This window comes from Phyllostomus discolor, chromosome X (assembly GCF_004126475.2).
Source record: "Phyllostomus discolor isolate MPI-MPIP mPhyDis1 chromosome X, mPhyDis1.pri.v3, whole genome shotgun sequence".
NCBI lineage: Eukaryota > Metazoa > Chordata > Mammalia > Chiroptera > Phyllostomidae > Phyllostomus > Phyllostomus discolor.
In genome coordinates, this window is record NC_050198.1 from 82,043,619 (window position 1) to 82,067,654 (window position 24,036).

The 24,036-nt window shown below is 37.7% G+C and overlaps 1 protein-coding gene across 1 annotated transcript in view; it reads right to left on the bottom strand.

Annotated features, from left to right (window-relative positions):
- Positions 1-334: 334 nt before the first annotated feature.
- FRMD7 (FERM domain containing 7) overlaps positions 335-24,036 on the bottom strand; it is a 47,005-nt gene continuing 23,303 nt past the window's right edge. Inside the window, exons 3-12 of the mRNA XM_036016364.1 lie at positions 23,377-23,419; positions 21,468-21,546; positions 16,821-16,918; positions 8,585-8,699; positions 8,247-8,394; positions 5,921-6,016; positions 4,348-4,511; positions 2,999-3,067; positions 2,808-2,883; positions 335-1,754 (exon numbers count right to left, since the gene is read on the bottom strand). Coding sequence (XP_035872257.1) covers positions 672-1,754; positions 2,808-2,883; positions 2,999-3,067; positions 4,348-4,511; positions 5,921-6,016; positions 8,247-8,394; positions 8,585-8,699; positions 16,821-16,918; positions 21,468-21,546; positions 23,377-23,419 — 1,971 coding nt within the window. The 3' untranslated portion in view covers positions 335-671. The remainder of the gene's footprint in view (positions 1,755-2,807; positions 2,884-2,998; positions 3,068-4,347; positions 4,512-5,920; positions 6,017-8,246; positions 8,395-8,584; positions 8,700-16,820; positions 16,919-21,467; positions 21,547-23,376; positions 23,420-24,036) is intronic.

Below are 24,036 nucleotides of genomic sequence, written 5' to 3' on the forward strand. Positions count from 1 at the left end.
TTATTATCTTCAGCAGGCATATATCTGGCTTTAGAAAATGATTAATTCATTAATTTCTGAGTTTTAGAACTTTACCAAGTCCTAGATAAATTATAAACTATGTTCTGTTGAGAGAATCTATGACACCATCCTGTGTTCCTGAGCTTTAGGAGGGCCATGCTCTCCGTAACATATGTTATAAAAATTGAAGTTCTTAATATTACAGGACTATTTTTACTGGGCACCACACAGATAATGAGGACAGAAACTTAGTCACATGGTACTCTTTAAAAACAAACTAATACAGTCACAATCTACTAAATCACTAAATGACATCAGAAACCAATTCTATATGCCAACACCTACTGTCACCATTCTTCAGTGTTGAGCCTGACTGTCATTTATAATGTCTATGGGGAAATGTGTCATGGAGATGACAGATACCCACCTCACTTCACCACAGTGCTAATGAGGAGAGGGCATGTTCCACAGTCCCTTCAGAGGGAATAGAAGAGGGGAGCTTGATGAACGAGGCTGCGATTGAATCTTTCATAAGCTAAGTGTATAAACTTAGAAGATCCCCTTAATACCAATGAATAGGAACTAAGAAAATGGTTTCTGTAGAAGGTTCCTTTTTTTTTACCTAAGTTGGTAACAGAACTGGTGCAGAACTGGTCACAGATTTTACACTTTTAAGCTAAAAAGTAATTACATGGTTTTAACAAAGTCCTGTCTTCAGCAGTTGGTGTATTAAAAGAAACATTTTCATCTTCTTCATCTAGCTGTAGACTACCAGAAGACAAACGGATTCTGGTCATGGGTGATTTCATTCCTTTACCATACAAAGAGTAATAGTCTGGTTTAAGAATCTCTGATTCAGAATCACTGGATTCACTAGCTACATACCTTTCTGCTGTTCCCTGATCCATTAGAACTGTTGGAAACTTCTGCTCTGGAAGCATATAAGTAAATAGGTCAGCTTTGCGACTCAGAGGAGGACAAGGTCCTAAAGGTCTAAATTCTGACCCAAAAGGAAAACGGATAGTTTTCATGTCTGTTTGGCTCTGGGACCGTTTAGGGGTTTGCTCTTCAATATTACATAGAAATGCATCTTCTAAATTTGTATCGTCTAGACCTACATTGATGTTGCTCCTACCACTAGTCCTGCCTATAGCTTCTTGGGGTTCTTGAAAGTCTTGCTGAAAGCTCTTCATTCTTATATTCCTCGGGCTTCTTTTGGCTGGCTTCATTGCAGTGGGATCTACACAGCTGTCTGGACTTTCTCTTTCTTCTGCCATGTTTGGAGACCATCTGGGGACCTGGGGTGATTTGTCCATATAAAAAAAGACTTGGGGAGGCATAGTATCAACCTCCTGACCAACACAAGGAATATAGGGCACATCTGTGTAAGTTAGCCTCCTTGCTGGACTCACTCTTATAAGGCCAGAAGATGTGCTCATGTGATTGTCAGCAAACTTATAGCTTGTTTGAAAGGAGCTTAGAGGACTTCTTTCCTCAAAATTGTCTCTGGGATTGTCAGGATCAGGGTCAGTGTTAAAGACAAAATTGCTATAAATAAAAGGGAAAGAAGAACTGCTATGCGACTGATGTAACAACGTGGGATCTGCCTCTGGTTTGGAACACTCCAGCTCAGCTGCAAATGTCACCTCCACTGCAGAGTTTCTCCTTCTACTGTCTAGCACAGGCTCAGATGCATGCACTCCATTCACATTTCGGTAGTACCCACTGCCATATGCTAGTCTCAAATCTTCCACCTTGAGAGAAAGGACATGTTGGTGAGAAAAGGAAAAAGCCATTTGGTTAGGGTAGGATCGGGGATCTAAATTAGCCTTAAGTTTTGCAAAGGTGGTTTTCACAAAGTTATTTCAAATCATCTTCTAGGGTTGATACATATATATAGAAAGGGTAATAACTTGTACCATATCCTAATTCATGTGCAAAAATACACATGACACTATTCTGTCTCAATGCCATCCCACTTCCAGCCTCTAAATTTATGTACTTCAGCCAACATTGTTCTTCAATCAATATGGTTTAGTAATTTATCAATGAGCCAAGAGTTCTGACTTCCGGTCCTGGCTCTGCCTTTGACTTGCTGTGTGATCTTAGGCTAGTCTTCCAACCTCACTTCTCAAGCCTCCTCCCTATTTTCTGTAAAATGGTGATGAGGAGACCTATTAATGGCATGAGAAGGTCATATTTTAGATGGTACATTTCAATGATATATCTTTATGATTCCTTCCAGATTAAAACTGCCTGTACACTTGATGGAAGACATGTGAGTTTATGAGACCTACAATTAATTTTTTAGTGACAGTGAAAGCAATATTAACATGGTTCATACTATAACTCTCAAATAAAACCATCATCTCACCATTCCAGGAGAAGAACACTTTGTTCTTGTTACAGAATTATACAGCAAAAATACTTTAAAACCTTGACCTGACACCTTATAGCTTTCTCTAAGACTTCAGATTTTTATAGATAAAAAAGCAGAGCCTTTACTTTTACAAAAACAAAGTCAGCAATTCATCTGGCTCTACATTTTGCAAGATGTTAGCATTACAGATTACAATGTAAAGATGTGCCAGATCCTTCCAGTCTATAAGGTACTCATCAGTGGTAGTGGACAAAATGGACATCTATTAGCTGGAAAGTCTGAGATAACTGACCTTCCCAGGAGGCTAACCTACTCAAACGTAGTAACCTTTTATACACTGGGAGATTCTGATAGAATAAATTCTTGGAAGTTTTTGAAATGGTGCATTATACTTATCTGAAGAAAAAGGCACTTTCAGAAAGCTTACTTGTTTTGAGACATCAGAGAGGAGGTCTGGTGAGGACCTGCACTGTCGTTCATGGTACTGAGATGGATAATGTTTCCTGAAATTACCAAATGAAAAATGAATTGAAATGGTCTTCATGTGAATACAGAATACATATAAATCTCTGAATTCAACTTAAAATCAACATGAGAGCACAAAACAAAACTATATACCTTTCAAATGGCAAGCTCTTCAACCTCCCTTTTTTTCCATATTCCAAAAGTTGCCTTTGGGTTCTTCCACTATTATAAGAAGATAAATATTTTATTAATGCTAGTTTTAAGCCAGTAGGCTACTAAAACTCAAAAGCCTCATGTGTTGTGGAAACCAGGAGTCTGGATGGATGACATATGTCATGAATCTTTGACTAATGTGGTAATGATAATATCCACTCAACTATCCATCAGGCATAGTACAAAGTCACCTACTCAGAACCCAGAATTTTTTTAAAAGCCTCTGAATTCGGCAATATAAGGTAAAAATTCTGACCTTGGAAACTTATACTTTATAGGCAGTTTCCCTATTTCCAAATTCACACATGATTTCTAATCAGGCTATTTAATTGGTTTCCTATTCCTTAACAGAAGAAAAACAGCAACTGAACAGTAGAAGAGGCTTGCTCTAGTCAGACAGATTAGCAAAAAAGCCAGTTGACTTCTGGGAGAAACACAAGAGGCAAAAAAAAGAAATCACAAGGACAATAAAATTCCACAAGTCTGAGTCATTTATTACTGAGGTACAGAGTCTGACATGTCTCCCCCACCCTGAGGCCATCACTATACTATATACAGCTGTCTGCAGAGGATAGCAAGTGATATTTACAATTATTTAGGTCATTCATTAAAAATGGCAAAATATGATCCTTATCATCTGTTTAAGAAGATGAGGAACTACAGATTACATTTTGCAAAGATTCCATAAAAAATATGTATGTTTTAAAAATCTCAGCTCGTACTAGAGCAGACTTCCACTATTTGAAAAATCCCATATGGGAAGCATTTGATTGGAATACTTTCATCTTAGCAAGGAGTTTTGAAAGTTTCTTCCAAAGAATTCCTAGTGTGGTGTCTTCAAGTAAAAACAAGATCTTACTTAGACCTCACTTTCATTCTTCTACTGCAATATTACTCAAACTTTTTAATCCCTTAGCCCCTCTCATGGTTTCTGACACTATCTTTTGCCTAACCACCACCGAAAGATGTTGAGCTTTTTTTTCTATGGCTCCCATGTTTTGCACATAAGCAAAACAAAAGTTTCATTGAATATGTTTTCTCAAACTGCATATGTCTTCTCATCCTTGCAGAGATTCTGATCTAACCCCTTAAGTAGGGTGTTCTCTTCCCACTGCCTCCCATTTAGAAAATACTGACCTAATGTGTCACACAGAGAATGAGCAGTAGAGTATCATTTTAAGTGATTGAAATGAATTCATTATTGCTTCTAGAATTCAAGCTCCCCCTACTGCCTTCCATGTTATTGAAAAGTTGTGTGTGTGGTTTACCTATGTGCAATATTAAATTACCTATAACGGAAACTGGAACCCTTGCTGCAGAGCAGAGTTTTGGGCTTTGATTTGGGCTCTTCAGAGAGCCTGAAGAAAGCATGGTATTCCACACAAGTCTTCCAGAAAGCCTTGCAGGCATCTCGGCTGGCCATGGTGAACTCCAAGGTGTCCTTGCACAACACCTGTATAAACCAATTTCCATCAAGCAAAATAGCCTTCAGGAATATAAAGACCTTCAAATCCCAACACCTTCCAAACTATTGGTCCAGGTGCCCATGCAGCTTCTGGTTTTCCACTTGGCTCTCTACAGGCCTCACACCTACAGAAACCAAATCATTGACATTTCAAGGAACAATGAGGGCCACTGCTCAAAACGGAACCTTGTCTAAGAAACAAATCTTACCTTGCACACACCCCACACCTCAAACACTTTCTTATCCCCACTTCTCTGCCAGGAACATTTTTATGAAGTTGTAAATTAGGTTAAAATGAACATCAAAGGGCAACCTTTCAAGGTAACAGGAAGTTATAAGTGAAAAACAAGAAATGGGAAGATTTCTTTACAGATGGCAGGCTTTATAGGATGATTACATATGCATGAATATTTTAACATACCTGCTAGAAACACTTATTCCTCTATACATTGCCTTGTTCTCTGATGCATTGTATTGTTCATTTAGCACATTCTAATCTGCTCTGGAGGAACTTAGCTTTCCAGACCTAAAAGTCAAGATTTTCCTATTCCCTCAATTCATTATCTACCCCCATTTCCCCATGCAGGTGTGAAGCCATATTTTCAGCAGCCCCACCAACCCACTTTGATGATGCTTCCAATCTCTTTCCTTTCCATATTCCTATATACAGCCCTGAGACTCTCCATGAGCTTCACACTAGATACAATTTCCTGATGTTTCTATATAAGGCTTAAGATTCAGAAAATGAAGCACAAACTGCTGGATCTTCTGTAAGTCATTATGTAAGTTGATACATATCTTTCATTTACTTTATAGTAATAAAAGAACATCCTTTCTAGTACCTTTGTCTTATCCTGTACAATGAAGCCTTGACAAATAATTGCTTCTTTTGCTTAATATGCACCTACACTTCACATCCTAAATATATATCTACCACTCACATAGCTTTCATAAATTGTGGATGTTCAATTATTTGGCATATAGTAGGTGCTTGATTATTTTTGCTTAAGGAAAGAAGAAGAAAATACTTTATAAAATAGAGCAGACATGAGAATATGAATATGTCTATAGTCTTGGATCTGGTCACTTCTATTTGACTCATCATATCCCTGAAAAATAGTTTCTAAGAAAACTTATCTTTCAGTCCAGCCACTCCATTTTCCTATTACCTTATCATTCTGAATTGCCAATAGGATTTCTTTGTGTTCTGCATTTAGTAAAAATATGACTAAGTAAAGCTCTGATTTATTTATATAGAAGCAGAAGAGGGAGCACATCACCCCTCATTGCCAGTTAGCTTTCGTCACTCACATTAAAATCATTTGCAGAAAAAAAAAAAAAAAACAAGAAATCTCAAGTGAACAGAAAATAACAGAAGTTATTAGAAAAATACTTACCAAAATATTGGCATGAAGTTTGATGAGAAAATGCTTCCTCTTAAAACTCAACTTGCGGATTTTAGCCCAGTTGAAAGTATTAATCTTTGTATTTCCCTATAATGAAAACATTGTAGATTTCAGGATGAAAGTCAGTGCAAGCTGGTTTGTATGACAATGCAAACCTGTTAGAAAATGTACTTCATGAACAAAACTACCCTTGGTCTATCTCTTGAACAGCCTGATCCTATCATACTTGGTAGAAGCTATAAAGCCAATGAAGCCTTCATTGGTAGAAGCCAATGAAGGCATTACAGGTGGGACACATGAAATTTTCACACATATTACTTAGCATCCTGTACTTACAGCACAAAGCATATCATGTTTGCTTATATTGGGATACCCAAAAAGTCTGTATGTTTTTTTTTTCCATAAAATAAAGGACATATTTTTCATCTTCACCAGTAACTTTATTGATTTGGATATTTTGAGTATGTCAGCTATCTCCCACATGGTATAACAGTGACTGTTCTCAATTAATGTCTTGATTTGATCACTATCAACTTCAATTAGTGTACTGGACCATGGAGCATCATCCAGCAAGAAATCTCTAGCAAGAAATTTCATTAACCACTTTTGACATGTTCAATCACTCACAGCTCCATCTCTACACACTGCACAAATCTTTTTGTGTGTGTGTTTCAGTTGCATTTTTACCTTTCTTGAGATAACAAAGCATAGTATGCCAAAAATGTTGCATATTTTCTTCCATCTTCAATATTGAAATGGCTACAAAAAATTCACCAATTTTGATACATTTTTAAATGCATCTTGATATGACAGCTGTTACCATACAATTTAACAAAATTGTTTCAATTGAAGTTAAAGACAGCTAAGCTCTACTAGAGCCATATTATGGAAACAAACAAACAAACATTTTGGCCAGCCCAATAATTACTTATTTCATTATCCGTCCCCCCCCATTAGAATGCAAGTTCCACAGGTCAGGATAATTCCTACTTACCTCTGTAGCTCTAGGGCATGGCACAGAGTGAATGCATAGTAAATATATTGACAGAAGGACAAATAAATAGATTGCTGCCAACTCTGTAAATACTCTCAAGATCATTAAATTATACAGTTAAAACATATGAATTTTGTGGGATGAAATTTTATATCATTAAAGGCGGTATTTTCTTAAGAAAGAGTAATACAATGAATACATGGAAGGTGCTCAATACTAAATATTCTTTGACTGGATTTCAGTAGGACAAATTAAAGCAGTTATATTGTTCCCAACTGTCCATAGAAGTATTCATACTGAAAGAGATCACAACTAATAATCATGGCTTTGCTCACCTACCCTTATCATCTACTCCCATAAAGTAAGAGATACCAAAGATCAGAATTAGAGTGGAATGGGTTAAAATTTCCTCCTGTGTGAACAGGTATCCCAGTGATCCATTGGTCTTTTGCCCATTAATGTGGCTCTCATGCTCTACAGTTCATAACCAAATAAAGGAGAAGGTAAAGATTATTTTAGCTGAGTCTATACTTGACCTGTTTTGTGACTTACTTCAGTGCTTTAATTTGGTCCTTCAGGTCAGTGGGTCTGAGGTAACCCCTTCCTTTCTCACATGTGATTCATTCCCAAACCTGCCTAGCTATCTGCTTTTCATTTCAAAGTTTAAGCAAGTGTTTTTGGCCCTTAACATGAATCTAAATTCATTGAATGTTCACAGATGTGAGTAGACCTAATAGACTGAAACAAACAAACAGAAAAAAAATAGCTTCTGTCCAAGTTCCCTGGAGTGAGGTTTAATGACAAAAAATGCCTGGAGTTGGTTTCTAACCTGGAAAACAAAGTCACAAAATCATGGGTAAAGATGAGTCAGTAAACAGCAACAATTGCTGGCAGGATTGGGCACCCATTCTCTATTGGCTGACACTGGGTGCCTCCAATGAAACCAGTAAATGGATGAGAACACCATGTTCTGGACCCTTTGAGTTGTTTCTGATGGATTTGTTACAGCCTAAGCTTTTCGGATGCCAAAATTCATATTCTTATTTAGAGTCTAAAGTTCCAAAGAGCCTCTTGACTTTCTCCCTTTACCATGCTTGTCTAAACTAATGCGTGTGCTCCTCAGAATCAAAACAATCAGTTACAGACTGCAAATGGAAGCAAATCACATTGAGGGGATAAGATGGACTTGAAACACTTCTAAATATCACCTCTTTTTCTGGCTGGTGGTAAGACTGAGGGGCTAAGTCACCTTGGGGACAAACACTCAAATTCGAATCCAGATAACATCCAAAGCTGAAGGACTTTAAAGGAAAGAGTTATTACCCGTAACACCAGTACTCCCATGTGAGTAACAGCTAGGTGGATTTGCATCCCTTCACCATCACTGGCAGGGTGAGGCCTGATGCCATACATATCCAGCTTCCTTGCTATGTCCAGTAGCAGAATGTCAGATTCAGCTGGGCTCCTGCCACTACAAGAGGAAAGAATTTATGAGCCTAATGAATGCAACATGAATGACAACTTCACCATGAGAACTTCATGAGGAATTCAGGGTTCTCTTGGGCCTGAAGCTTCTCTGAAGGAAGGGTTTCCTTTTAAGAGTCTGTCTCCAGCTGCAGTGTTCCATGCTGGAAGAACCAGGTGACAGTTAAAGTACTTACATGTGCTTCTGGTGAAAGTGTATGATCTTGCTCTCTAAACAGTCTTGGTTTGGTAAGTACCGGGTTTGTGCCAAATGTTTCTTATCTGTTTCTTCATGAAAGTTTCCCAGTTCTGCTGTATAATAGAAAAGTGATGTTTTTCACATTACCATTAAGGAGTTAAACAATGGAGTACCTAGTGGATAGACCCTCTGACCTCCCGCAAACAGCCATTTCTTTGCAGCCAATGCATCCAAAGCCTCTCTCTCCATGCTTTAGTCTATTTATGTTTTAGGATATGCGGTGGATCTAATTGATTCTTTTTCAAATCAGAAGCAGTGAATTGCTATGAAATCCCTGCATAATAACTCACAGATAAAATGTGGGTCTTCTTTTTAAATTTTTTTCTTTATTTTTTAGAGAGAGAAGAGAGGGAGAGAAACATCAATATGTGATTACCTCTCATGCACCCCCAACTGAGGACCCGGCCCACAACCCAGGCATGGCCCTAACTGGGAATCGAACTGGTGACCCTTTGACTTGCAGGGTGGAGCTCAAACCACTGGATGGAGCCATACCAGCCAGGGCAAAATGCAGGTCTTAAAAACCCTAAGTTCACAGATTATTTTGAATTTTTCTTCTCCTGCATTCTGTTTAAGGTCTCGTCTACATCTGTTCAGTCCCTGTTATAGGTTGAATTGTTTCTCCCCCTGTCAAATTCATATGTTGATGTTCTAAACCCTAGCACCTCAGAATATGACTGTATTTGGAGGTAGGGCCTATAAACGAGTGATTAAGTTAAAATGAGCCTGAAGAGTGTCCCCTAATCCAAGCTGACTGGTGTCCTTATAAAAAGAGGAAATTTAGAGACACAAGGAATGCAGGCGCACAGAGGAAAGAGCAGGTAAGGATGGCATCATGAGAGATGACAAGGAGAGAGGCCTCAGAAGAGACCAAAACTTCAGTTTCAGAATTCTAGTCTCCAGACTGTGAGAAACTAATTTCTACCATTTAAGCTACCTACTCTGTGGTATTTTGTTATAGCAACCCCCGCAAAGTAATTCAGACCCCTAACTATAATGCAAGCCAGTCACAGCTATCTGTAATCCCCAGTAGAAAAATCATTCTGGCTTTTTAAAAACACATAGATCATTATTTTTTTTTATTTTTTTCCTGATGTTTAAATATTTTATTATTGTTCTATTACAGTTGTCCCAATGTTCCCCCTTTGCCCTCCTCCACCCAGTCCACCCCCTGCTCCCATAGTCAGTCCAACACTGTTGTCCATGTCCATATGTCACTCATACATGTTCTTTGACTCATCCCTTCCCCTTTATTCCACCATTATCCCCCTCCCCCATTCCCTCTGGTCACCATCAGACTGTTTCATGTTCCCATGTCTCTGGTTCTATTTTTCTCATTACATTTTTTTGTTCATTAAGTTCCTTTTATAGGTGAGATCATATGCTATTTGTCTTTTATCCATTGGCTTATTTGCTTGCAGTTAATCCCTGATCATATTCTACTCTTTTCTAGATGTGTCCAGTTTATTGTTAGAAACTTCTATTACAGCACTGCCTATGAAGGCAATTGAGGTATATAGGACTATCTGCTCCCACAGTAAATGGCTTCAAACTATCAGATTGATATGAATCACTCTCTGGTTATTGACTTCCCCTTAAGAGGTAGGTCTCTACTTGGTTTTAAATTGTGACTTCTAATCTACCATAAAATGGAAACCCAAAATTATTTTTCCAATTAAAGCGCACATTGTAACATTTTTAAAATGGCTATACAGATATCTAAACCTGTTAGTAGTTTATGAATTGTAAGAGCAAATAAACTTTCTGTAGAATCCAGTGTTGCTCTCCTATTGGGTAAAATACATATATGGAAATGAGGGCACCCATATTGAGTGCTAGAAACTTATTTTCTCTTTTGTTTTATATTGTGTTTTTAAAATGCTCACCTGAGGATATGTTTATTGATTTTTGAAAGGAAGGGAGAGAGAGAGAGGAACATCAGTTGGCTGCCTCCCATACATGCCCTGACAGGGGATCAAACCAGCAACCTAGATATATTCCCTGACCAGTGATCAAACACTCAACCTTTTGGTGTATGAGACAGCGCCCCAGCCAATGAGCCACATACCCAAGGCTCTCCTGTGTTTTAGACACAAGGCATACTCATTTTTAGACAGGTGTGGTACATATGTATGTATATTTCAAAAAAAAATCACATTATAATGAAAATCTTTATATAGCGCGCTTTCTTAGAAGATCAAATCAATGGATTTTACTTACTGCCAAAATTGATAAATATACATATTTCTTTAAAACTCACTGAGGCGCATAGGATTTAAGTGATTAATACTATCAAATATTCAAAGAATATATAAATATCAATTTTCACAAACTCTTCCAGAAAATAAAGAAATGAATACTTACCAACTGATTCTATGAGGCCAGTATTACTCTGATACCGCAACCAGACAAAGGTTCACAAGAAAAAGAACGCTACATACAGATCAATATCCCTTATGGCACAGAGGCAAAAATCCTAAGCAAAACACTAATAAATTGAATCCAGAAATGTAAAAAAAAATATTACACATTATGATAAAGTTAAATTTATTCCAAGATTGTAAGATCAGTTCACATGTGAAGATTAATTAATGTAACATACATTATTAATAGAATAAAGAACAAAGTGTACATTATCATCCCAATAAATGCAAAAAAGGCATTGGACAAAACCCAACACCAATTCATGATATAAATATTCAACAAACAAGGAATAGAAGGGAACTTCTTCAACCTGAAATAAGTAAACTATTAAAATCTACAGCTAACTGACAGTAACAAGAGGAAAGGTGGGAGGGGATAATGGGGGGAAAGGGGGAAGGGTCATCAAGGAACATGTATAAAGGACACATGGACAAAGCCAACGGAGGATAGGATCAAGGATGGGAGGTGGGGATGGCTGGGGTAGGGGAGAGTGGGGGAGAATGGAGACAAGTGGGGAGAATGGAGAGTGGGGAGAATGGAGACAAGTGGACAATAGAAACAAAGAGAGAGAGAAAACAAATATAAAAAATAAAGTAAAATATAAATTTGACAACTAAGATTATAATTACACCAAGTGGTGTGAAACTGAATGCTCTCCCTTAGGACCAGGTAGAAGACAAGGATGTCTGCTCTTGCCACTTTGATCTAACATTGTACTGGTGGTTGCAATCAGGCAACAGGAAGAAATATTTTTAGATTGCACTAAAAAGAAGGAGATAAAACTGTCTTTACTTGTAGTCCACATGGTCCTGAGTGTAGAAAATCCTAAGGAATCCACACAAAAAATCTACTAGAACTAATGTATGGGTTCAGCAAGGTAGTGAAATAGAAGATCAATATACAAAAAGTCATAGTATTTGCATATACTACCAACCAAGCAATCCAAAAATGAAGCTAGGAAAACAATTTCATTTACAATAGCATATATAAAGAATAAAATATTTGGGAAAAATTTGACAAAATATGTGTAACACGTATATTGAAAAATACAAAACATTGCCAAGATAAATTTCTAAAAGACCTATATAAATTGAGAGAAATTTCTAGTTCATAGTTTCAAAGACTGAACATGGTAAAGATTATAATTCTGCTAAAATTGATGTACAAATTTAATGCAATTCCCACCAATATTTTGTAGAAATTAATAAATGATCTCAAAATTTACATGAAAGTGTACAGGATACAAAATAACAAAACAGTTTTGAAAAAGGAGAGCAAAGCTCTTTGATGTACACTTCCCCATTTCAAAGATTCATACAAAGCTATAGTAAATAAGACAGTGTGGTAATGGCATAAGGGCAAATAGATTAACAAAACATAGTTGAAAATTCAGAAATAAGCCCTTACACTTATGGTCAATTAGTTTTTGACAAAGATTCTAGGGCAATTCTATGGGGAAATAATAATAGTCTTTTCAACAATTGGGGCAAATGGACAGCTACATGCAAAAAAAAAAAAATGAAGTTGGATTCCTATCCCACACACTTTACTATGTAAGCATACAAAAAGAATAAAAAATGGACCATAGACCTAAATCTAGGAGATAAGCCTATATATGTTCTAGAAGAAAACTTAGGAGAAAATCTTTGTGACCTTAGGTTAGGTGAAGAGTTCTTAGATATTACACCAAAAGCATGATCCACTAAACATATTGAGAAAGTAGAATGCCATCAGAACTAAAAACTGTTGCACTCCAAAAGACAGCATTAAGAAAATGAAAAGTCAAGCCACAGATTGGGGGAAAATAGCAAATTACATATCTCACAAAGGATTTTAATCAGAATATATAAAAATCTCTTAAAATTCAATGAGAAGACAACTCTTTTTGAAGTGGTAAAATATTTGAATAAGTATTTTACCAAAGAAAACAGAAATTGTTAATAAGCAGGTATAAAGGTGTTTAACATCATCAGTCAATATAAATGCTAATTATAATTGTAACAAGTTACCTCTTCATATTCACTAGAATGGCCATACTCAAAAAGATAGACAACACCAAATGTTGGTGTAGATGTGGAGTAATTGGAAATCATATATATCTCTTACTCTATTGTCATAACTTGAAGAGCATTTTGGCTGTTTCTTAAAATGTTAAGTATAAATTACTGTAAGATGAAGTAATCAACTATATTCCCAGGAATCTATTTGAGAGAAATAAAAACATGTGGCCATGTCAATGTTCAAAACATTATTCATATTATTTAAACTGGAAATAATCCAAATGTCTATGACCAGGTATACAGAGAAACAAAATGTGATATATCCACAAAATAGAATACTACTCAGCAATAGAAAAAACAAATTACTGTGATTCATTCTAGAATGTGTATGAATTTCAAAAACATGCAGAGTGAAAAATGGTCAGATGAAAAGGACCATATATTTTATCACTCCCATTATATGAAATATCCAGAGAAGACAAATTTATAAAAATAGAAAGTAAGTCAGTGGCTGCAGAGGTTGAGCATGAGAAGAGGGAGTGACTGCAAATGGGCATGAGAGGTCTCTTTTGACGTGATGGTAATGTTCTACAACTGGATTGTGCTAATGGTTGCACAACTCTGTAAATTTACTAAAAACTGTTGAGTTGTGGACCCTATATTGTCCCTAAGGAATTTTCTCTCTATGTAAGACTCTGACAATCTAGGAAGAGACCTATGACATACAAATGAATAAATATCATCTGTAACAGAAGGTAACAAATATTATGAGCACCTTTGGTGTTATCACACTGGTCCGAATTATCATTATCCCTCTCTCTCCAGCAATAGCCTCTTATCTGATCTTCCTACTTCCACTATTCCTCAGAAGGTCTATTTTCATTCCCTTTTTATTGAATAAATTTGACATGCAATACTGTATGAGTTTAAGATGTACAGGGTGTTATTTTGATATATTTACATATTGTACTATGATTGGCATTGTAGTAATATTAGCACATTACATAATCATAGTACAGTTTATTTTCTCTATTCATGATATTGTGCATTAGATCTCTATGGCTTATTTACTACTTGTTTTAAGTTTCTATTTTCACCATAGTAGTGAAGATGATCTTGTTAAAACCTAATTCAGAACACTTCACTCCTCTGCTTTAAATGCTTCATTAGATTCCCATCTCGAAATAATGTTCTAGGTTTTTAATGTGCTTTTAAGGTCCGCTATAATTACTCTTTCCCTCTCTCACTCAGTTCTAGGCAGCCACAAAGCCTGCCTAAAGTTTCTTGGACATTCCAGCATGGTCCCACCTCAGGCCCATGGTGATAGATGTTTTCTCTGACTGGAACTTCCTTCCACTGGGTTTCTACATGGCTTGCTCTATCACCTCCTTCAAGTCTTTGTTCAGCTATCACCTTCACAGTGAATCCTACCTTGACCACTTTACTTAAAAATTAATTACCCACCCCTAGAATCCCCCATCTCCTTTTCATAACTTTGTTTTCTTGAATGCATTTATAACCTTATAACATACATGATATATGAGTATTTCCTTATTTTGGTTAATGCCTGATTTTTTTCCACTGCCAAAATGTGAGCTCCATGGGGGCAAGAATTTTTGTCTGCCTAGTTCACTGCTATGTTCCCAGTGCCCGGAATAGTACCTGGCATGTATTAGGTACTCAATAAATTTTTGTTGAATAAGACACAAAGAACAGTTATTAAAGGTATTCATTAAAATGAGGCTTTGTTTGAAATATACAAGTTGTGTTTGGGAGGGAGAGTCTGGCTAGAACCAGAGGGGTGTGTAAGAGAAACTTAAGCAGATGAGAGGTCAGAATGTGGAGATTCTTGAATGCTTAGAGCCCAGGTAGCAAACAGAAGGTCTGCAGGCCAAATCTGGCCCTCCGCCTTGTTTTATCCAGCCCAGCACCTTGTTTCTACCAGGTGGCAGCACCAAGCTCTCCCTTAACTGCTGAGTAGTTACATTTATACTGTCCTAAAATTACATCCAGCCCTTTGAAGGCAATTGCAAGGCTGATGTGGCCCCCAGTGAAAATTAGTTTGACACCCCTGACTTAGAGCATAAATACTGGGATGAAAGAGCAAATGATTGAGCAATGTGGTTGTGTTCTGCACACTGCCTTAGCATCCAGTGAAGTAGTCTGACATGGATGGATTGTGAAGAGCTGACTCCTTGAAACTTTAGCCTTTTTTCTGTGGTGGGGGAAGAGCCTCTATTGACAAAATATTCTCTAGAAAAGCTGAAGTGTTCTATGCTTTGACTGAAATGGCCACCAGGGAATGTCCAAATCTATAATGCTGAACCATTAAGAATAAAATTGGGCTCCCCCAGCAGAGGCTGTCAGGGAGCCTCAATCCTCTGACTGCTGCCATAATAGGCAGCTAATGGAGAAGGATAAGTCTTCCAACATTTTCTCCATTTACCTCACCCCATGACCCCTGCCAAGCCAAACACAATACTGGACACATGGTTAGTGTCCTTAGCATTCCAGAAACCTATGTTTGAGCTTTACTTGAGCTGCATCTTCTGTATATATGATTTCTTGATCCACTACCATTTTTATGCTGTTGTCTCTGCTTGTTACTACCTATCCAACTCTTCTGCATCCTTTTAAGGCCCTGCTTCAAAGTTACCTCCTCTATAAGCCTTCCATGATTACTATTGCTCTCACTGCTCACTGTCTTTCTGAGATCCTGGGGCTGTCATCATCTGCCCCAGTCAGGAGTCACTGACTGGTAAAACACTGATTCAGAAACTGCCACATCCATGAACTTCATTCTAGAGTTCCCAGTGAAAACAGAAATTTTCCTATTCTGGACCATAAGGAATATAAGGGATAGAGGTAAACAAATGAACTTGTGAAACAAAAAATAAATTTATGATCCTGCAGGACTAGTAAGGAACAGCCTATTCTTGGAAGACCTTTCTAAAAAAGAAAGCACAGCCAGTCCTAGAAGAAGATATACTATCTTCAGCTGCCTCAACCCTGTCTTAGGGTACAGGAACAGCCTGGCCTGCCCACCTACACCCACTTCCAAGCAGGCCCCCACTGTTTCCTAGGCTCCTTCTCCCAGTCTTCATAATTCATCGTAGTCCAACTACTTGACTGTTAGTATATGCAAAACTCTAATACATGCCTGAAGCCTTTTTCCAATTTAACCTCTCTTTACCTGTTGTACTCTGTGCTTTGTTGTCTGGAATCATGATACAGAGCAACATGGAAATCACATCAAACCTGACAGTGTGCCACACCAGAAAGCATATACCAGAAATATATCCTGGGGCAAGTAGAGAGAGTGGGGGCCTGCCTGGCAAAGTCCATCTCTGAATTAGTCCAAACTAGTTCCTGGACAGCAAGCCCCAGATAGTGAGAGGGTAAAGTTAGACCCACATAGACAAAAATCAACATTTACTTTTAATATACATAAACATAACTGCTTTGTGACAAAATAGTCTTGTCACTGTTTTAAAGACTAGGCATCTTAGACACAGACAGATGAGAGGACTTTACTTAAGCCTACAACAGTTAGAATGCAGTAGAGACAGGATTTGAATCCACATTTCCATGACTACAATGGCAATCCCTTTCTATTGCAGCATTCTGCTTCTACATATCTTATCTTGGCTTTCTATTATAATATAATGATGGGAATGCTGGGGGTGCTCAGCTCCTTTACTTGTTTCTTTGCCTGGTTGATAGTCCCCAAAGCCAACATTCACTACTTACATTGTAAGATGTGGGATACCATCAGTGCTGTACAGTTGTCACTGCATGGAAGCCTTCCTAGGGCCAAATCCTTCTTTATTTGAAGAGTAAAAAGATACCTAGAAAGAAGTTGAGAAAAATCTCTTGACAAAGAAACAGGAACAAGAAAGAAGCATGTCCCTTCTCCCAGATCCAAAATGTTTCAAGAAAGAAATGGTACCCCAGTCAGTGAGATGCTTTTATGGGGTAGTGAGTAATACATAGGCTTTGCTTCAGCCTCAAACCAGCACTAAACCACAACTCAGCTGACCCAGCACTTTGGCAGGCCTACAGCCATTAGGAATCACCCTGGCCAAATCCTCCCAGTGACTTGAAGGAGTTGGCCAATCAGCCTCTGGTGGTTTCTGCCACGTAGCAAAGCCGCATACCCAGACAGAAAGAAAGGGAAATTCAGCAAGAATCAGCCTTCTCAAGAGGCCAGTACTGTTTTATTTACAAAATGCAATCAAGTACTCACTATCAAAACAACTTAGGAGGTTGCCAGGGTAGGAACAATCATTCCATTTCATAATTATGGGAAGACAGAGAATAGGTGATTTGGGCAAGGTTGTATCACCCAAAAATAGTGAAACTGTGATTAGAACTCAGGTCTGCAACTGACTTTAGGCCTCCTCCTATCAAAAAAAAATGTGTTTCAGAAATTAAGGTGTCAAGACCATGCTTCTGACAATTCTCCTGGATTGCCTTCTCTATATCACCACAGCCTAGCCCAGCACTTTGCACAGAGCATGTATGGAATTAGTATGTACTGAATGGAATGAAGTCAAACTACCTTATTCCTACCAACAATTTATCAGAGGCATAAAGTGCTGGTTAGTATCCAAAACTCTGAAAATACATGACATTTGTCTCACACACTTAAGCCAATATCAAAGGAGAAATAACATTTGAAAAGATGTGTATAATTAAGATTCTATCACTAAATGCTTTCTTCCATGGTCCAAAATTGCTTCCAGTATTTTATTTTATACATTAAAATATGTATTGAGTATCTACAGTGTGCATTTCTATTTATTTAAATAGAGCTTTATATAGACTTTTATTTAAAACTAATTAAGCTGTGAAGGCAATGTGGAGAATCAAAATTAATTTTAAATGATAGATGAAAATCTAGATTAGGAAAAATCAGGTAAATTAGCAGATAATTATTCAATTTACAAAAGCATTCATCATTATACTCCTTCCAAATGTGAGCTCCCCTACTTAGTTAGAGATGATTCAATTAAAGAAGTTATATTTGTACACCAGCCTCAGTAACTCATATATTGGACCCGTACAAGGCATCCTTATCAAATCACTACAGTTAAATATGCTTACATGGACCAATGAAGGAAAAATAAAGGAATTCTAACCATTTCCATTCCCTGCTTTCAAATATAAATGTAAATACAATCATCAGCCTCAATTGCTACAGGGAAAGTGAATTTTATTTTGCCCCTCACAAGAAAAAAGGGAAACTTCTTGTCATTTGGCACATTCGTTGTTCTTAAGAAGGCAGGTATCAGCTACAAATACCAAATCCTTATTCTGAACAGCTGATGGATCATTTATCATTATATTGATTTTCTCATTCTTTTTTTTTTTTGGAGGGGGGAGAAAGTTTTTCTCCTTCAAAATTGGTCATAATTTGAGACTTAACTAAAATGGGTTAGCAAATTGATATAAATACATACCAAGATATCAAGTTATCTGGGAAAGTGGCCTATAACTTACAAAGGTGGAGAGAATTGAGAGAGAGAGAGACTGATTTGTGAAAAGTGATTTTTGCAATGACACCTTAAAAAGAAATATTCCTGTAGAAAAGGTATGAAAGAGGTAGGGTGAACCACATTGGTGGGAAGACTTCAGGGAGAATAACTGTCAACATCCTGTGATTTGGGGTAAGTCATTCTATCTCCTAGGAGCTATTTTCCTCATCTATAAATGAAGAGGGCTGGACTAGATTATCTCCTATATCACTTCTACATGTAAAAGTCTAATGTCTGAAAACCAGAGTAAGGCTTTGGAGAATGTTATCTTTAAAGTGCATTATTTTAAGAAGTAGGTTTATATCTTCCAGCAAGATGGAGGAATAGGTGGACGTACCATACCTCCTCACACAACCAAGATTAGAACAACAATAATTTACAGACAGAATAACACCCAGAACCGACAGAGGATTTATCTGAATGGAAGTCGGACAACCAAGAAATTGAAGTAAACCCGTACATCCAGACTGGTAGGAGAAGACAAGCCAGGAGGGTGCGGGGCTGGCGCGGGTTGGCGGCACGCAGAGGTTGGGGAAAATTTGGCGCAAAATCGGCTTGACAGCCATCCGGGGCGCAAGAACACAGCAGTGATCCCTGAGTACTCAAGCTGCGGCTGGCAGACCCAGTGAAGCAGCAATTGTGGACTGGGGCAGAGCTCGCAGCCCAGGATCCCAGAGAAGGGTCTGAGCCCAGGAAAACGGAACTACCGCCATTGTTCCCTCCCGTCCCCGCTCCCGCTCCCGCCCCCGCCCCCACATATAATGTCACAATCTAGTGACTGGGGTGCCCAGCCCCGGTGAACACCTAAGGCTCTGCCCCCCACCGTAACAAGAGCGACCAGACCAGAAAAAAAAAAAAAAGAAAAGAGAGACAGGGAGACATATGTTTCCAACAGAATAGATCAGTCCCCCAGGACTCATCCTTTTGAGCGACCAAGAAATAGCCAATCTATCAGATACACAGTTCAAAACACTGGTGATCAGAAAGCTCACGGAATTGGTTGATTTTAGGCACAAATTAGATGAAAAGATGCAGGTTACCATAAAAGAGATGCAGGAAGATATACGGAGGAGAGCCAATAGTGAAAGGAAGGAAACTGAGTCTCAAAACAATACAGTGGACCAGAAGGAAGATAGAATCAACCAAGCAGGAAAGCATGATGAAATAAGAATTCAAAAAAATGACGAGAAGCTTAGGAACTGCAAGGACACCTTTAAATGTTCCAACATCCGAATTATAGGGGTACCAGAAGGGGGAGGGGAAAAGCAACAAATTGAGCACGTATTTGAACAAATAATAAAGGAGAACTTCCCCAATCTGGCAAAGGGAACAGTCTTCCAAGAAATCCAAGAAGCTCAGAGAGCCCCAAAGAAGTTGGACCCAAGAAGAAACACACCAAGGCACATCATCATTACATTAGCCAAGGTAAAAACAAAGGAGAGAATCCTAGAAGCAGCAAGAGATAAGGGGACAGTCACCTACAAAGGAGTTCCCATCAGACTGTCAGCTGATTTCTCAAAAGAGACCTTACAGGCAAGAAGGGGCTGGAAAGAAATATCCCAAGTCATGAAAGACAAGGACCTATATCCCAGATTGCTCTATCCAGCAAAGCTCTCATTTAGAATGGAAGGGCAGATAAAGTGCTTTTCAGATAAGGTCAAGTTAAAGGAGTTCATCATCACCAAGCCCTTATTTTATGAAATGCTAAAGGGACTTATCTAAGAAAAGAAGATAAAGAAAAAACATGTATAGTAAAAGGACAGCAAACTCACAATTATTAACAACCACACCTAAAGCAAAACCAAAAGAAACTAAGTAAACAACTAGAACAGGATCAGAACCACAGAAATGGAGGTCACATGGAGGGTTAGCCACAGGCGAGTGGGAGGAGGAGAGAGGGGAAAAAGGTATAGAGAATAAGTAGCATAGAATGTAAGTTGAAAATAGATAAGGGGAGGGCAAGAATCTTACAGGAAATGTAGAAGCTAAAGAACTCATAAGTATGACACATGGACATGAACTAAAGGGGGGGGAATGTGGGTGGGAGAGGGGGTACAGGGTGGAGGGGAGAGAAGGGGGGAAATGGGACAACTGTAATAGCATAATCAATAAAATATATTTAAAAAAAGAAAGTAATGGGGGCTGTGCTAAAAAAAAGAAGTAGGTTTATATTGTAGTTTTAAAGGGCATTATTTATAAGTATAAAAACACTATTTAAAATGTTTTATATTTTTTACTTTTTAACTTTTGGACGTTTTAAAAGTATGAAGTATTTTACTTTTATAAGGTTCAATAATTTATCATCATAAATTAATATTAAGTTATATTAAATTATTAATAGTTTATAAGTATTAAATAATTATAATGAAAGTATCAATAGTTTATATTATACATTATAAATAATTTATAAATTTTACACTTTTTTAGTTTTTAAATTTTTATAGGTATATGTCATAATCACATTCTACCTATGGGATACACATACACACAGACTAGTTTCAATATCCATGAAAATCAATTGGCATTACACTTGTGCTATGAAGCTGCCCTCTGACTGGAACACATATGCAATGAAGGTATGCACTCTGTTGAAGCAGTTAATGTCATAACACCCAAGTGCGCATCCATGCTGGCTATCACTTCTAGAACATCTTCCCTCCTTCTCTTTGAAGTCCCAGCCCTTTGGAAGATTAACACTTTGAGTACCAGCCAGGCCCTCCTTCTCTCCAGGTCCTCACCAACTCCCAGAGTGCCTCAGAATCAAGTCTTCCAAAGAAGACTAGAAGTCCATTCTCTGGTAAATGGAGAATAATGATTCTTAAGTAATATCATGCAGCAGACACTCAGATAAGTACTATACCTTGTAAGTTCTTCTCTCAGATGTCCAGGGTCCACTGGGAAAAATTTCACCATAAATTTGAAAACAAGCTCCTTAGGATCTTAAAACACAATAACTTCATAAGTTTTATTTACATGTCCATCACAACAGTTACAGGTATTTACACACACACACACACACTTCCCTTTTCTCTTCCCTCCTCTCCCCATTACTCCCTCCTAGACTTTTAAATTTTAATTTTAATATTTCTCAGATGCTGTTATTTCTAGATTGTGTCTCTATGTGGATAGCAGGAAAGTTCTCCTAGTCTTCTTCCTACCCTCCTTCCCTTTGAGTTTCTTTTGGTAAAGATGTGCCTCTTTGGAGCCTACTGTGTTCTCTCTTAAGAAGTGTCCCATTTTGAAAAATATTATACTTGCTACTTAGGATTCTGCAATCCTGGGTGAGAGAAGACACCTGCTTTAGAGGCAGATGAGTATCACTGGCTGAAGGATCTCATGAAGGGGAACTATAAGAAGTATGGACTGATGCCTCTATGTATCTTAAAATGTACGTTAAAGCATATCTACTTACCTTAATTCTTACTTGCATTTAAAAATAAGAAACACTTTGCATCTAAAGTGAACACATACATGCAGAATTTAGCATCATTCAGCAAATGTTTTTGAGTGTCTATTACATGCCAAGCATTGCACTAGGTAGGTATTGGGAATAAAATGACAACTAAGCACTCACATTCTGGTATAATGCCACAAAGTGTTATAAGCACTGAGTACTGGGGAAGCACAAGAAGGAAAAAAAAGTTTGGAGAAATTCGGGGAAATCTTCCTATAAGAGTTGAAATCTGAATAAGGCCGCCAGATTTAGAAAATAAAATACAGGAGTCCCAGTTAAATTTGAATTTCAGATGAATGATTGCATGGGGCATATTTTTTATCAGGAAATTATTCTTTGTTTATCAGAAATTCCAGTTTAGTTTGGCATCCTCTATTTTACCTGAGAAGCCTACAGCTGAGGTTAGTTTAGTCAAAGTCAGGAAAGGTAGGAATTCAAAGTGGTCAGTGGCAGAGTTAAGGCTAAAAAGGCAGGCAGAGTCCAGGGTTTTGTGAATATGCTAACGAGTTTATAGTTTATTTTAAGGGCAATATGGAGTCATGGAAACATTTTAAGCAGAACATTTTCAATAGTTCCCTTTGGAAGTAGTGTATATGATGGGTTAAGGGAAATCAGTTCAGAAACTGTTGGAATAATATAATATCATTTTATGGTGGAAGAGAGACAGAACTGTGAAAAGTACCAAAACATAAAGAGCTGATAGGGGAAGAAACACTACAAGAGAATGTTTTGCAAAGTGTTGACTGAAATCCACCAGCATAAGAAACATCAGTGGAATTTGTTGAAAATGCAGGTTTCTGGCCTTCAACCCAGGAATGAGGCCCAGTAATCTGTATTTTAACGAGAGCCCCAAATGATCCTTATACATACTAAAATTTGAGAACCACCACACTAGATGGTGAAATACAGGGTGGGGAGGAATATTTCATACTTAATAGACACTTAGATATGAACTGACATGAATGAACAAGCAGAAGATGAATGACATCGCAGATTGATATCAAAGATTCTCAAAAGTTTGTAGTGCTAGAACGTGAAATATATTCCCAGACCCAATCCACAGAGTGCTATGATTACTGGGGTTCTTCATTTTCACTCAAAGATCCAGCAGCATAATTTTCTTCATCTCCAGGAAAGTTAAAATGAATTTTTTAAATTGTTAAATACATTAGATGTATGAAGAACTGAAACAATACATCAAAGCCCCTTTCTCTCCTTATATTAATATGATAAATAGTGTGTCATTGCTGAAATATTGAAATATTTTCAAGTTTTAATTGGGAATTATCTTCCTTAAAAGGTTTTCAATACTTACTTTTTACTTGTTTTGTAATGGGCTTCAGAAGTTCCAACCAGACCTGTAATAAAATTAATGAAAGGATTGGTAAAACATGGCATTAAGTGCAACTTTTTTTGGTACCAGATAAAAGTAAGCATGAAATAAACAAATACCAAGATGATTTAAACTCTAAAGAAAGTTAGAAACAGCAATGTCTAAGAACTGGCATGCCTCCTCCACACTGAAACTTTCCCACTGTATTTTCACAATGACAGTGAACATTGTTGATCTATCTGTTTGTTGTTGACATTTGAATCAATACTCCCCTGCTGGTAGGATGACAGAGGTGTCATATACAAGGCTCATTAGTTGCTATGAAAACTGTAATGAAGGCATTTGGCTCTATGTTTGAATCCTACATCCCCCAAATGCCAGCTTAATAGATGTAATGAGCCTTTATGAAAAGGTGCCAGATAACAGGCAGGACACAGCAGGAAGAACATCAGGAATATTAGGACTCCAGAGAGGGTGAAGTCACCCAAATACTCATCATTGAGGTTAAGAGTCAACTGTGGAGGTCGAGGTTCAGCCTCTGGAAAGTCAAAATAGATAAACCATAGTTAGCTGTTCACAAAGTGACAAAAGAGGAGCATGGGGTAGAAGAGTTTGTGTTTGGCGAACTGAGGTGACTAAATA